General features: G+C 36.8%; 1 protein-coding gene across 2 annotated transcripts in view; it reads left to right on the top strand.

Annotated features, from left to right (window-relative positions):
- Window positions 1-14,886, top strand: part of LRPPRC (leucine rich pentatricopeptide repeat containing) — a 97,606-nt gene that overhangs the window by 68,870 nt on the left and 13,850 nt on the right. For both annotated transcript variants that reach the window (XM_064446100.1, XM_064446101.1), the window contains exons 30-34: window positions 2,307-2,430; window positions 5,972-6,060; window positions 9,437-9,641; window positions 11,774-11,913; window positions 12,076-12,191. In XM_064446100.1, coding sequence (XP_064302170.1) covers window positions 2,307-2,430; window positions 5,972-6,060; window positions 9,437-9,641; window positions 11,774-11,913; window positions 12,076-12,191 — 674 coding nt within the window. The remainder of the gene's footprint in view (window positions 1-2,306; window positions 2,431-5,971; window positions 6,061-9,436; window positions 9,642-11,773; window positions 11,914-12,075; window positions 12,192-14,886) is intronic.

The raw sequence follows: 14,886 nt of genomic DNA on the forward strand, positions 1-14,886 counted from the left end.
AAATCATATTTTAATTTTTGTCTTGATTCCTCCGTATGAGAACTTGACTCTAGGGGAAAATGTTACACGTATCCCAAACAGTTGCACTTGCTGAAACAAATTTTACTATCTTGAGAACTGAGACTTTCTTGGCAAATTGTCACTTCTATAACAAATAATTCTACTTGAAATACCTAGTGTAACACAATACATTTTTTGAAACCAATAATTTCTCTTTTGAATGTTAATATGCTTTAGTAATTTTAGTTGCCATCTGAAGAAGATATAAGCTGATAATACCTGAAAAGGCATGTGCCTCTATTCGAGACTCATCTAGGTATGCTTCAAACATGCTACTTGCCCTGATGCAAAATAAAGTTAAGAAAATAATCTGAATAGGTTTGTAATGTACACCACAAAACATCCTAGAACAGGAAAACAGAACTGATAGTTTTTTAGTTCTTCATTGAACTAGTCATTACAAAAAAGATTAAAATATATTTCCATGTAGAAATAGATCTTATATTTTGTGGACTGTGATAGTTGTTGATAACCTACGCTTGACATCATGTCCACTGGTGGCAAAGTCCATTTCTGTACCCAACCAATAGAAAGGGATATTCAAACACGGGGTGAACTCCTAGTTCAGTTTGAAGACAGCAGAGCTTTGCAGAAGCCTCCAAATATAAGGAGTTTTTGGCTTTAAAAAACAGAATTCAAACAGGCTTTCACAAGCAGAAAGAACAAACTTATCACCAGTCAGCTACATTTTTGTTAATGAAACAATTAGTTACAATTGTAATAGATTATACCAGTGAAAAGGTTTTTGTTACTGTTGAATGTGATTTCTAGTCTGCTGGTACCTCAGATTTCAGAAGGTGGAAGAAAAAATGTCTTCAAGTGTGAATACTCTGTGAATGCTAGTGTTTAGCATCTAAGCAGGTAGGAGAATTGAGCACGTTGCAACAGGACAAGCTTTAACCTCAGACCTCTAAGTAAATGAGGTAGAGGACTTGAAGACCTTTCCTGTGTTGTGCTGCTGTTGATTTATTGGTCATTTGGTTGACAGTGCAATCACTATTATAATGTCAGACATCGGTTATGTTCTCTCTCCATCTCTCTCATGTGTCTCTCATATACATAAAACTCACATACACAGAAGTGGATTTAATTTTTGCTGTGATATTCTTATCCTTTATCTCTGTTCATATATATAGTTAATGTAGCTCCAAGTTTCCAAAGTAGATTATAGATGGCAATGATAATTCCAATTTTTAACTATGCTATGCATAGTCATTTTTGTGCCTATATTTCAGGAGGTTTTTACGTATGCTCTTTGGTTGAAGAAGTTTGAGATTCAAACCAAAAGGCATACCAACAGGTTTGGTTTGGGGAATGCTAGTTTAAAATTCCACAGCACACTCTAGTAAGTGCTGTTAGTGTGGTGCTTCTTGTGACAGCAAGATTCAAATGAGTTGTCTTCATCTTTACTTTCAGGTTATTAGAAAAAACCTTATCTGTGAAATCTGTAGCGATAGCCCAAGTATTTCTGAAAAGTTTTAAAGGTTATTGTGGCTATAACTTGAATTAGCAAATGGACTGGTTTTTGAGTTTCATTAAATGGAAAATGCAGTCACAGTTCAGATGTAAAAGATGATTTGTGGTTTTTTATACAGCTTTCTAGCATATGTTACAGCCTGGATAGCAGTTTTAGCTGCATGTTTATAGCTGCATAATCTTGTTTCAGAAAAATAAATGACTGAAAAGTGTGCTTATCATTTTTCCCCCTTTTTGGTAACATCTTTTCATACAGTGACAGTTATTGTGAATGCATGAAATAAAACTGTTAATCAGTCAAACAAATGCAGCGTAGTTTACTTGTTAAATATCTGTATATTTGTAAATTGTATGTTTTGTATAAATCTTGTCGTAGCCAAATAATTTGATCTCCCCATATTGGAATCACCTCCTATATTATTTGTTAAATGCTGTTGTGATCATGCACCAGACACTGTAGCTATATACCCCAGAATTAGGTGTTGCTTTACAAATCCCGAGTCTTCGCCTTCTAACCAGCTGCATTTAAGCAACAGCCACATACAGAAAAACAACGGTAGCAAACTTCTTGTTCCGTGAAGGTATCTGTCAGTTGATCATTGTATACAAGCAGTTTTGAACAAGCTGTGACCAACAGCTTTGGGCTCAAAGATGAAAGCAGAGGATAAATAGATTTAAGGTGGACCTTTTTAAAGAATAGGTGATTTCTTTCTCTGATCAACATCATTACAATATGGCATTTCATTTTGGCTTTTTTCTTTTTTTTTTAGAGGCCTACGATATTTTCTTGAAAATGCCAGGGAAGAATGAGTTTAATTATCGTTCATATGACTCCCTTATAAAAGCATTGTTAACACAGAATTGTCTTGAAGAAGCCCTCAAAGTGAAATGCATGTAAGGCTTTTCAGTGTTTGGGGGATTTTAATTTGGGGGTGGTGGTGGTGTTTTGAAATAATTTCTGGATAATTTTCAGGTAAGTCCTTACCTTTCAATGGGAAAACAGGTTATGACTGGTAGTTAGGAGTGATGGTAAGAAATAACGCCAGTGTTTCATAGGGTGATATGTCATATATTAAAAAGGTACTAAAGTGACAGTATGTGTTGCTAATAACTCATTTCAACTAACAGTATCAACAAATGTACTTGGCATTAGAACTGAAAGTCTACCCTTCTGGCAGTCTGCCTTTTCCTCTTTAGAGCAATATCCAAACAGACAAGATGCCTTTACTTAACTGCCCGTGAGCCTTCCCCTCAATGCCGATCCCTGCTGCTGTTCTACCCCTCCCACACTCCCTCGCAGCTGGCTGCCTGCCAAATGCAAAATGGTACATTTGACTGTGATGCCAGTGGCTAGGAGATGACCATAAACCTTAGATCCAACTCTTACACTTCTGAAATAAATCCAACCTTCTGTCATGTATTATTAGAATCACTAAAATTGAATTAACCTTTAGTGAGTTGTATGGTATACCACTTGCATTAATTACTGCCTGTAATGTGTGTTCTGGTCAGTTTATAGGCTTCAGAGTAAAAGTGTTACTAGCTGTCAACATGGAGGTAAGAAGAACAAAAATTTAAGTAATTCAGGTCTTTCAGTTTCTTCAGTTAAAACAAGAATGGTAGTTGTCATCAAGTATGTTCTCTGACTGAATACAGTTTTCTTTAAAAGTGTTTAGACCAAAGACGTCTTTCATTGAAAAAGCATTTGAGTTCTGCATTCAGAAGAACAAACAATGTTATTTAAATAGGTCTCAGTAACTAGGTTTTATGATAAGGAGCGTTTGTGCTCAATGGGTATATGGCTTGTATCAAGGAAAAACTAAAACAATTTATCAAATTAAGCTCCCTGAAATGGAAGTAACTGATAAATCTTTTTAAATAGAAGGAAAGGACATGTTTTAGAAGTACAAAGAATGTTGATAAAATTTAGGTAGTTTGTGAAACATTCACAGAAAACAGTCATGTATTGATAGATGTATTGAAAGATTCTTCAAAGAAGACGTTTGAAACTTTCTGCTGAGGATCTGTACATGCACTGACTGCTTCCCTGCTCCACAGCTCAAACACACTTGAAGATGCATAAAGTACTGCATGTTATCAGCAGTCATTTGCAGATTGGAAAGCAGAGAGAAGGTGGTGGCTTGTTCCTAGTATTCAGATGATTCAGAGTTTCCGCATTTAAATAAGTGGTTTGGTATGTAAATTCAAAATGCAGGAACAAACCATTTTAAAGACTCAAAGAGTTGGAGGTGTGTTTTAAAGGACTAAGCCTCTGAACCTCGAGTTACATAGGAAAAAAGAAAATCAGATTTAATAAGAGGTTCTTTTCTTGGTCACTGGTCAAAGCCAACCATTGTAATAACCCCTGTGCTTTCTCAGAACTCTCATACTCCAACTTGTAACATAGAAATGCCAAATAATGACATTCTAAGAGGCCTGTAACAGCTTAGCGTTGAATCAAGACAGAATGTTTCATATTGGCAGCGTTCATGGTGTTTATCTGTGTATTTTTTTTGTAGTAACAAAATCACGCTTGCATTAAGCATTTTCAGAAGTCTAAGTTTTAAATTATTCACTGAAATAGAGTGATTATGCGTGTTCACATGGTTGAGGAATAGCAAATCTGTGCATTTTGCACACATTTCTGCATGCTTGACAATTTTTCCAACCTCGTATTACAAAGAGATTACTCCTACAAGGCCTAAATGTGTGCAGTGGCCTGAAACTTGTGCAACTCCTAGTAGTTTCAGAAAATACAGGGAAACTACCTTGATTTATATAAGCTAACATCTTGTTCTTCTTACTCTGCTTGAAGCCAAATCTGAAATCTAAATAATATTTAGAGAGCTTTAGTATGAATATTAGCATAAGCAATAAAATAAGTAATTTTTTTTAAATTTAAAAAGGCAGATGATTTAAAAACTTTCCTTCAGATATCAGAACGGAGAAGCTTCCATGAGAAAGTGATGAGGCAGAAGGAAATTGCACTCTACTTTGCATTTGAAACCGACCAAACCAACCAAACAACACAGAAGGTTACTGATCTGTTGGTCAACCCAAGTCTAGTTGCTTTGGCATTCTAGCACTGTTCTGAGGAATATTTACTGCATTTAGTCCAAGAAGTTTTAAATAGAAATTTAGGAATATTAGAATGATGGATTAGTTCTGTAATAGTAGCTAACATCTATTTAATCACACTAAAGATTGGAAGATTGGAGAAAGTAAATCCTTTGTTATATGTAATTTACAGTCTCATGCATGAATTGTTGACTTAAGGGCTTTGACAGATGGGACAAAGGGGGGAAAAAAAAAGGCGGAACTGAGCAGTGGGTGCTTAGGCAGGGATTAAGAGGATTGGTTGGGAGAGTAAGAAAATCCTGAGTCCAGTGACTGCATTTATGAGCCTGGGAGGCTGAAAGTGACTGAGAGTATAGTCATATTGTGTGCGATGTGAAGGATTTTCTTGGGATTGAGGAGAATAATTCAGCAATGACCCTGCTTACCTCCCAATCCGCTCAGCCTCTAAGTTCAAGTAGGTAGGCTGCTCAGTTGTTTGCCACAAGATGATCAGTGAGGTTTATCTTGATTGCTGATATGGTAAATGGCAATGCCCCCCTTTTCTCTGTAGAGATTTTGTAATCTAGAAATGAACATTTGTAAAGTTATCCTTATATATTAAAAATGTGGCTATATGTCATTTAGGAGCAGGAACATTTTGTAGTATAAGTTCTATGTGATTGCTGGTTAGTCTCTCTTGACTAATTTCCAGAGTGTTAGAAAAGCCTTAGCAGTGTTATTAAAGATTCTCTTTGCTGTTGATACATGAAGTTTTGTGTTACAGGAGATAAAGATAAGTGAAACACGATTTTAACATGGCTAAGGCAGCAAATGTAGTATGTTCACTTTAAAACCTGTATACATCTAGATGACAGAAATTTGAAAATTAATCAACCAAATGATATGGTGTTAGTTCATAATATGCTTTAGTTTATGTTTAAAATATACAGTGCTGAAAATAAATGTTTCATTTTTATTGCTGAAAGAATAGTTTTACATTTTATAATTATGGTGACTATTGAAAAAAGAAGAAAAAGTATCCAGCTTAGGATACAACAGAACAATGCAGGGCATGCAGTTATTTTAGTCATCTAATATGTCAGCATTCAAGAATCTGAACCGATTGTTTAAAAAAAATCTTGTACTTTGTTTCTTTTGTTGCTCACTTCCAACTTTGTCATCTGTCAGAATGCAAAAAAAAATTATCCTTCTATAACCATTGACAGGATAACACAAAAGCTGTCTCCAGGTCGATATTTTGCAGCAATATTTTTAACATACGAACAGTAGTTTTTATAATTTCACCTTGGTGCTCAACCATTTATTATCGTATCAGAAGCATGTCAGTAATTCCTTTCTAAATGTCTGCTTCTTTTAGTGCTGAGACCCACATCAAGGGCTTCACACTGAACAGTGCTGCCAGCAGCCTCCTCATCATATCGCAAGTTAGGCGGGATTATTTGAAAGGTATGTCACAATGCTTGACCTTTACGTCACATTAATGCCTCTGCAGATTTTTCTTGTAACGCCCTTCGAATACTTGGATAAAGGAGTCCATTTAGCAAATTACCTGCTTATCAAGAGCCTTTTGTGGTAGCTGAGAGACGTAAATTACTGTACATGCATTTATAATACAGCTTGAATATGAATGTACTTGTCATTTGACCACTTAGTCCAGTTTCCATTCCATTTAACACAAGATGGGTTTTCTTAAGATGAATCACAGCTCTTCAGACATGCAAAATTTGTGCTCCAGAACGAGAGAAAGTACAGGCTTTCAAGTGCGTTAAAATTCACAGCACAAGTCATTTTGCTTTGGAAATTAACATACTTTAGAGCATCTGAAACAATTCCCAGCAGTTGTTTCTTGCATATTGTGTTGGTTGTGTGAGATACCAGATGAGTTAAATTGACTGTTAAATGTGCATGGTTGTGCACAAAATGATTATAATATTGATTTAAAAACTTAATCAAATACTTTTTAATAGTTCTCAATATCAACAGTAACAAAATACTCACTTTGATTTTCTTTTTAATGTAACAATGATGATAGAAAAGAAAATGGTGGCTGAAGAGTATGTAAGGGTACCCAACAAGATGGTGGATAAAGTTTATAGTTATTTTAGTTCTAGGCGTTAGTTGTTTTGCAACCTAGAGTTCAGCTCCACAGCATTACATTTTTGTTCTGTAGAACTCTTGTAAGAGAGGAAGACTCTGCAAGCACGTAGTTTTACATGCAGTGCTGTGTCTTTTATCCCTGTGCAAGCATAAGTACAGTGTTGGTCTGTATTTTCATCAAGACCTTTAAGCATTGAAGTAGCTACATCCAAAGAAAATGTATTACACTGAATTGGGGTTTACTTTCATGCCAGAAGGCATACCAGAAAATCCATTTTTGATTCTGCCATCAGTTTTATTTCATGCCGTTATGCGTAGCTGTAGTAGCCCATACCCATGTAATATCAGCTACATTAAAACACCCTGAGCATTTAGATGTATTTTCTCACTTATACTCTTTCCTGCAGCTGATAAAGTTGTATTCTTTCAAATTCCTTGCCCATTCCGTCTCCAGTCTGATGTCATTCCCAGGTGTCGTTGACTGAAGTATTTGTGGTGAATGAAATTGCTTCTCTTGCTTTTAGCAAGTCTTAAGTTTTTGTCACTTTCAAGTCCTTCACCTGACTTTCCTCTCCGATTTTATTCTAAGAAATTTTCTGCTTTTTCTTGTCCAGTGTGCCGCAAAATTTTGCCAGTTCTTCCTAACTGTTGCACGCCAAAAATCTTCCCTTCTTCGTAATATCAGTGATGTTTCTGTACTCTGGCAATCTCTTGCACTTAACTACATTATTTCTTTTTAGCTAGCATACTAAATTCTCTGCCATGTCTACCCTCTCCCTTGCTGTGCTCTAAAAATGTTCCTTTTTGCACAGTACAAGGTTTCTCAAGAAGTCTGTGGAAGTACATTGGTTTGCAAAATTATGGGGTTTTTATCTTGTGCATTGAACAAGCTTTACTTTGGTAATTTAATTGAACAGTCAGACTTGATCCTTGTTTCTATTTTAATTTGAAAGATACTACTGTTTTTGTAAGTGACGCCTCGAAAATCCAAGCTACTAAATATTTCAACCATACTGGTCATTTTCTGAGGCTCATAGATTACCCAGAAAATTTTGGGGCACAGCCTTTTTGTCATCTTTTGGTGGTGAGCTCCACTTGACTTACATCCTGTGAAGGCTTTCACTTGTGTAAAACTTGCTTTATCACTTCCTCACATAGTTCACTGACATTTTCTGCTGTGTAATGTGGTATAGTTAAAACTTTTTATGTAGGTCCCTAAGTATACCCATAAGAGCTCTAACATCATCTAGCAACAACTTGGTAAAACCCAGCTTACTTGGAGTCAGAACCTGAGTTTCATGGTATGGAATTTGCAGTTTATAGGAAAGCCTTTTAAAAGATAAGTGGTCAGTTTTCACAAGCACATAGTTACCTTCTTCTAAGTACTGAAAAATCAAGGGATTAAGTTATGAATTCAGTTTAATAGTGAGTGCTTTTGCACAAGAAAAAAAAGATACCAGTGGAATTACCTAGTATGCTACTTGTACATAATTTCTTGCAGTAGTGTTGCACACATGTAACTTTCAAAACTTTCTCTGTCCTTGTTCTTGAGAACGCTGGTCATGCTCCATGCTAAATGGAGGTCCACACTTACGGTCAGGAGAGAATTTGAACTTAGCATGTCTTAAGCTTGCTTTTTAAATTTTTGGAATCTTGCCCCTGATGTATTGCTCCTTTTTTTCCCCCTAAAAAGAACGGAGAAAAACAAAAGGTAAAAGGGGGAGGTGAGGTGGTAGTGCAGAAAGAAAATTTGCTGCGAACGAAGGGTAGGCATACAGGATGTTTTTTCTTCCTCTCTTGTAAAAGGTAATATTTGGTTTCTGCAGTACCTGCATATTGAATTGGAATGTTAATGCTGTGGAGTTCAAGTGGGTGTATATTATAAGCGTTATCCCTTGGTATTATAATTATTATCTGTGATTAATCCCGCCTGTGCTGGCGAGGAGTAAGATTTTTACCAGAGGAGCATGTGTCTCTGTGTGTGTTCACTCATGTATAATGTAAATTGACAAGAATTCTGGTTAGAGAAATGAGGGTGACTGCATCTGCAGTGAGTTTGGGGAATTTGCGGCAGGTGAACAGGAGGTTGATTTTTGTCTGGTTTTAACATAGGTAATTGCTGTAATTTTAGGAGTTCTTAAGATAACTGTCCAGTTTTGTGTTTATTTTTCTTGTCATATGGAGACTTGTGTCCCATGCTTTTATTTAAAAATTAAATGTTGGTAAACAAAGTTTTAGTGCACACTTAAAAAGATAAATCTGAATATTAGACTTCAGCAGTTTCAGTAAAGAATTCAATTTTTAAACTATATTTATTCTTAAGTATGCAACAATTTTTTATTTTAGCAACAAAAATTACAGTTTGGAGGCAAAAAAGAAGATGAAAAGGTCATGACTTTAAGGTCATAAGGGAGGACATTTATGACACAGCTGCTTTCCATGAGCTGGGCACTAAAATAAATTAATTAAATGTTAAAAAAAGTATCTTAATTTTTATTGGGCAAATATTAAAGCATTTTAACCTCAACTACTGTGAAAAGTTTTTATTTGTGTGGGTATATATTCAAGTTAAAATTTACTATAGCAGTCTTGGGGCTTAAATTCAGGAAGAAAATTTTTTTATGTATATGTTTTTTAAAGGGTACAGTTAATGATACTGGCAGCATGGCTGCCATCTGAACTTAAGACCCGATTTCCTTTTCCCTTATTTCTTTACCATCGTTAGATGCCATGGCTGTTTTAAAAGGAATGCTTGACAGCGGCTTGTTGCCTACTAGACCAGCAGTTATTGCACTCACTCAGACTCTGGCAGAAAAAGGGGATTTAAAGAACCTTCAAGCACTTAAAAACATGCTGGAAGACATCACAAAATCAGTTGGTGTATCTGCCTCACTAATGGCTAATGCTATTGCATTGGCTCATACTAAGAAGTAAGTATTTCTAGGACTGGTATATGTAATTATTCTATGCAGAGTGGTGGGAAATCACTTATATTATCCACTTCATTCTGTTTCCGTTCTTACAGTGTCTTAGATGTTAAAATTCTGGTCCAGCTGAGCAGTGTGCTGTTCAGTTCTGTTCTGGTATCATTTCCCAAACATGTTTGGCGATGAACATCATTTAATGAAATATAGGGAGAGCTATGAAGCATTTGAGAGAGGTCTCCTCTGGTGGTGTAATTTAGCTTTGATACCTTTGTTCTAACGTATTGCGCCTCATGTAGAGTGCTGGCCTTGGTGTTAGAACAAAAGCCCTATGAAATTGGAATGTAAAATTGAGTTACTTCATCAATATAAAAGTAAAAAATCCTGGAACTTTGTACCCACAGATTATGCATATACTTGTTTGGAAACAAAAATCTCCTACCTGTTCCAGTAGTTGAAATGACAAAATATTATTGTGTTTACCTGCAAAATATGAAAGCCAGACATGTATCTGTAGAGTGTTTTGTTTTTGTTTGTTTGTTTTGTCAGAATTATAAAAAATTGTTTTAGGCCACAGTTTTGATCATGATAATTATCCCCACAATTTGTGTATCCTTTGAGTCAACTGCTTAATTCAGTATCATGTTCTGCCTAGCATTTTTGTTGCAGTTGATACGTTGGTACTGTGCTAGTTTATCCTTTGTATAAACTTGCATGGGGGAAGCACTTCTGGGAGAAAGAGTATGAACTTCTCAAATATGCTTTGCAGGAACCAGTCTTCAGGAAATCCTACGTATTCTGTTACTTTCTTTCAAACCTGTTTCATCAGGTAGAGCTCCTGTGTCTAACTTGGCAGGAAAGCTGTAGAACTGTGTAGTACATAACAGTTGCCTGATCGCCTCAGGCATGTCAGACCAGAGTGAGTAGTTGCTGAACTGTTAGGAACAGCAAGAAGACTTGAATTGAAGAACCACCATGCAGGCCAGTTCCAGCAGTGAGCTCTCTATTTTTCAGCCACAGTAAAACCATACAAATACTTAAATCTGAGTAGTCCTCGGCACATGGTTCTAGTGCACTGACTTTTGCCTAAATTAATATCTCTCCAGATAGGGGAGATACTTCAGGATTTATTTCATAAGCTGTATTTGTTCCTGTACTTCCATGTCATCAAGTGTTGCGAAGTCATGCCATGTTCTTAAGATGTAGGTTGGTGACAAGAATAAATAAAAAAAAAAATTGCTGTATGCAGGCACAGGTTATTTAAGCAGCATCAACTTTTCTCTTCCCAGACCAAAACTAGCTTGGATGAAAAGACTTAGCAGCAGCATAAATAATATGCACCTTATATATTCTTGTAAGCTGTACCTTGAGAACTATGAAAAACAGATTCTTATAGACATTTTTCATACCTGTTCATTTATTGGTAGATTCAAGTTTTCGATATAGTTTTCAGAGCATTTTTCATAGCTTTTAAATGTGCTGCGTTTCTGCTTCACCTAAAAGCATTCATCAAGCTCTTTTTCAGTTAAATTAGTTTTTAGAGTGGACTGATAAAGAGATGTTGTCATCTGAACTTCTCAGAATGCTAGAAGTAGAGTTTACACTTTGGTGAACACTTCTTGCATTATTTTATTAGCTATACTTAGGCCATAAGATTAAAAGTGTTTAGACAGAGATACTGACCAAATGACACTTACTTTTGCATCCAAAAAGGCAGGCATGGGAAAAATCAGGTAAATAATTAATTGAATAGCATTTAAAAACAAATACTTGAGTTGCATGCATTAATTATTCAAATACCTTCTGTTAATGTTCTGGATTTTCCTTCTGGATTTGCAGAACACATTTTCCTAAAGCAGCTAGCTAAACTCTTCTTTCTTAATGAGGAAAAAAGTGTGTCAAAATCAGTTAGGCTTTGTACAGGGCAAAGGTCCTTAAAAAACTTTTACTTATGGGTTAATTTATTCGTTCAGTCATAAATGGTTTCACTTTTACGGTATCTGAATGAAGTCATAGGTACTCAACCTTTCCTGGGAAATATAATCTTAATGCAGAAAACAAAAATTTTAATATAATTGCTTCTTTAGGTTTAGAAATCTTGATTTCAGAAACTAAGCCAGTTCAATCGCTTTTCCTAGCAATGACCTTGATGCTGCGGTGGAATACCTTGAGCCTCTGCTTATCTCTGGTGCACAGAATCCTGATCAAGCTGTCAGAAATATTTCCTATTTGTTACGAAAGGTGTCTGAGGAAGGATTAGAACCAGCTTTGGAAAAATGTAAGTTAATTGCAATGATATTTAAATATTCTGACTAGACAGAGGTGTTATGAAAGAGCTATTACATGTAAAACCTGCTCAGTCAGCATAAATCATGCCTATGAATTTTATGAAAGTGGCTTTTCAATCAAAGATTTTCCTCATGTACCCATCATTTTGCAGTTGGTGTGATGGCAGAACGACTGGCCAGTCAGTTTGGAATTTACAGACCTGTCACAGATCTTTTCCTTCAATATGTCAGTGCAGACAGAGTGGATGATGCCAGATTGCTGATACAGGTAATGACATAACAAGAGAGGTACAGAAATGCTTAGAGCTTTTCAAAGGTTAACTGAGAAATTGTCAAAAAGAGGTGTTGTATAGCATAGGCTAGTACTAGTATGCTTTTGAATTGCAGTGTGAGTAGCAGTAGCACAGTTTAGAATATTCCAAACTGTGAGCAAGTACTCTAGTACTAATAGTAATAGTGGGTGCCAGAGTCGGAAGGCTGTCTTCTAACAACCTGAAGGACATAAAGGAAGACTCATATATTGCTTGAAATTCCAACTGAAGCAAATACTCTTCTATACGTTTTCTGCTAGGCAGCAGTTGCTTCTTGGAAACCATTTCCTTGCAACTTCTCACGTAATTTCTTAAGTGCTGTAAACAAAATTATATCACACAGTTGTACAGTTTGCAAACCAGAAGCAGACAATGCTTGCTTTTCATGGACCTTATTTCATTTAGTTTCTATATTGTATATGCTGCATTCAAGGTTTAAGAGAAGAATTTGCTTTCTATGCGCTTGAGTGTCACAGATGCATTAAAAAACACTGGTCTCTGGATCACAGTCTCAGCTGAGTTAGTGTTCTTCAGGAGTGAGATAACTGCATTCTTGCCACTTGTACAGAGTTAAAGACAAAGCAGAGCCAGAGGTGGGATGGACAGTAGGTGATGGGAGCTGCCACTGGCAGCATGCGCAAAAAGACTTCATCAGGGAGGCTCATCCCAGCAAGCGGCAGTCCAGCAGTCATGCCGATTCTGCAGATTGTTCTGTGTGTGTAAGCTCTTGCCTCAAATTGAGGCCTCTTACCATCTACATCTCTTACCATAGTGCATGCTACTCATTTACCAGTTCCTAAGTATTTTAAGAGGTTAAAGAAAAACCTCTGCTACATCCATCGGATGTTTTATGGTATTCTAAGACCATTTTTTGAGAAGAAGGCATACCAACAAATGTGTTCAGTTACTTCTGCTACACTGTGAGGTGTATTATTTGTATATTCCTTGCTTTGGAATATTACTTTGTTTATTGGTTTGCCTAGTGGGTCATCTGAGTTTTAATTTAAAAGGAGACTACAATTTTGATATGAAACCCTTTTGCTCTATAGCCTGAAATATCAAAATGCAAAAAAGCCTCAAGTTCTTTTACGCTTCCTGATTTTTTTGATTGCTCTTTGATTGAAATGAACGAAATTGAATTGAATGAATGAAAATCAGTTACAATTTCTTGCTTTTCTGAGAATAGGGGGAGTTTGCATTTTTCAGGTAAAATCTGCATGTTCTTAAAATTTTTCAAAATCTGGAATAATTTCCATTCATGAGTTCCTAAAACTGATTATTACAGCAGCATCGGTCAGTGGGTGCTGGTTGCTGACTGGGGCTAAACTGTAACAGTCCTTTTTGGCAGCCAATGTGGGGCATGAAGGGTTTGAGATAATAACAGATTACCCAGAGCTTATTAAGGAATATATATCTATTAGCAGTTGCGGGTCACACTATTGATTCATCTGTTCTCGATATGAGTTTTATCAGATCTGCACCATGCTCTTATTTTGCTGTACATGTTAAAGATTCATGTTGTTTTTTACTGTTTACTGTGCTCTGCAGTGATTAGTGATGTTTTGGCTGGGACATTTGTTATTAATAACACTGGCCTTGAGTCTTATCTGGTATTTAAGCTTTGTACTGAAGCCATTACTGTGTGTCAGGTACTATCTCGTGGAGATGATTAGCAATTATGCTTCTTCCTCTGAGAGGTTTTTTTATGGAGGAAATACAGAATGGCACCTTCACTGCCTTTTTCTATGCTGTTCCCTCCTTTATTGCTATACCTTTTCAGTGTCTCGAACATCCTTGGATAGTTAAGATTCTTCTATTGGTATTTCTTGGGAATATTGTTTCAGTTTCATCTAAGGTTAATAAGCAATTGAAGAATATCATCCAGATATCTGCCCCGTGGCTGGCTAGTTATAAGTGGCAGGATGTGTGAGATAGCATGGGCAAATGCCTAGGATGGTGGGCACCTCCAGTGTTTTGAAACTTCACCCTTGAACAAGTGCAGAATCCTGAAGAATTGGTAGAATATTTGGAAAGGTATGCTGTCACCCTGGCGATTCTAGGGAGACAACAGAAATCACTGTAATGTGCTGGGGCCTGGCCCATGCCTACCGAGCCCTATTCAACACTACTCAGTACTCTCAAGGGGGAAGAGAAGGTGTCTGGATCTGATGACAAAGCGACAGGCACTGCAGCTACTCTAACCCCCATGACAGGCCCTGGAGATGACACAAAGAACCAACTCATGCCAGTATCAGTCACCCCCTATACACAAGAAGAAATCTTGGAAGACAGTTCATTTAGAAAGGGATGATAAAAAAGCAGGGCCATCATGAGGAGAGGATGAAGAATTTGTAAATGAGATGGAAACCACCTGGCCCCTATCCCTGAGTGAGCTGTGAGATGTGTGGAAAGGTTTCAGCTGTTGTCCAGGCAAGCATGTTGTTCCCTGGCTGCTCAGATGCTGGGGTAGAGGAGCCAGTAGCCTGGAATTAGAGGGTGAGGAAGCCAAACAGCTCGGGAAGGGGTCATTGACAAAGCATTAGAAAAGGGTCACAAGCCCTCAGCCTCTGGAAGCAACTCATGTCAGGTGTAAAGGAAGGGTATCCCTTCAAGGAAGATGTTGTGTATTGCCCAGGCAAATTGACCACTATG

Source organism: Phalacrocorax carbo, chromosome 3, assembly GCF_963921805.1.
Source record: "Phalacrocorax carbo chromosome 3, bPhaCar2.1, whole genome shotgun sequence".
NCBI classification, from domain to species: Eukaryota; Metazoa; Chordata; class Aves; order Suliformes; family Phalacrocoracidae; genus Phalacrocorax; species Phalacrocorax carbo.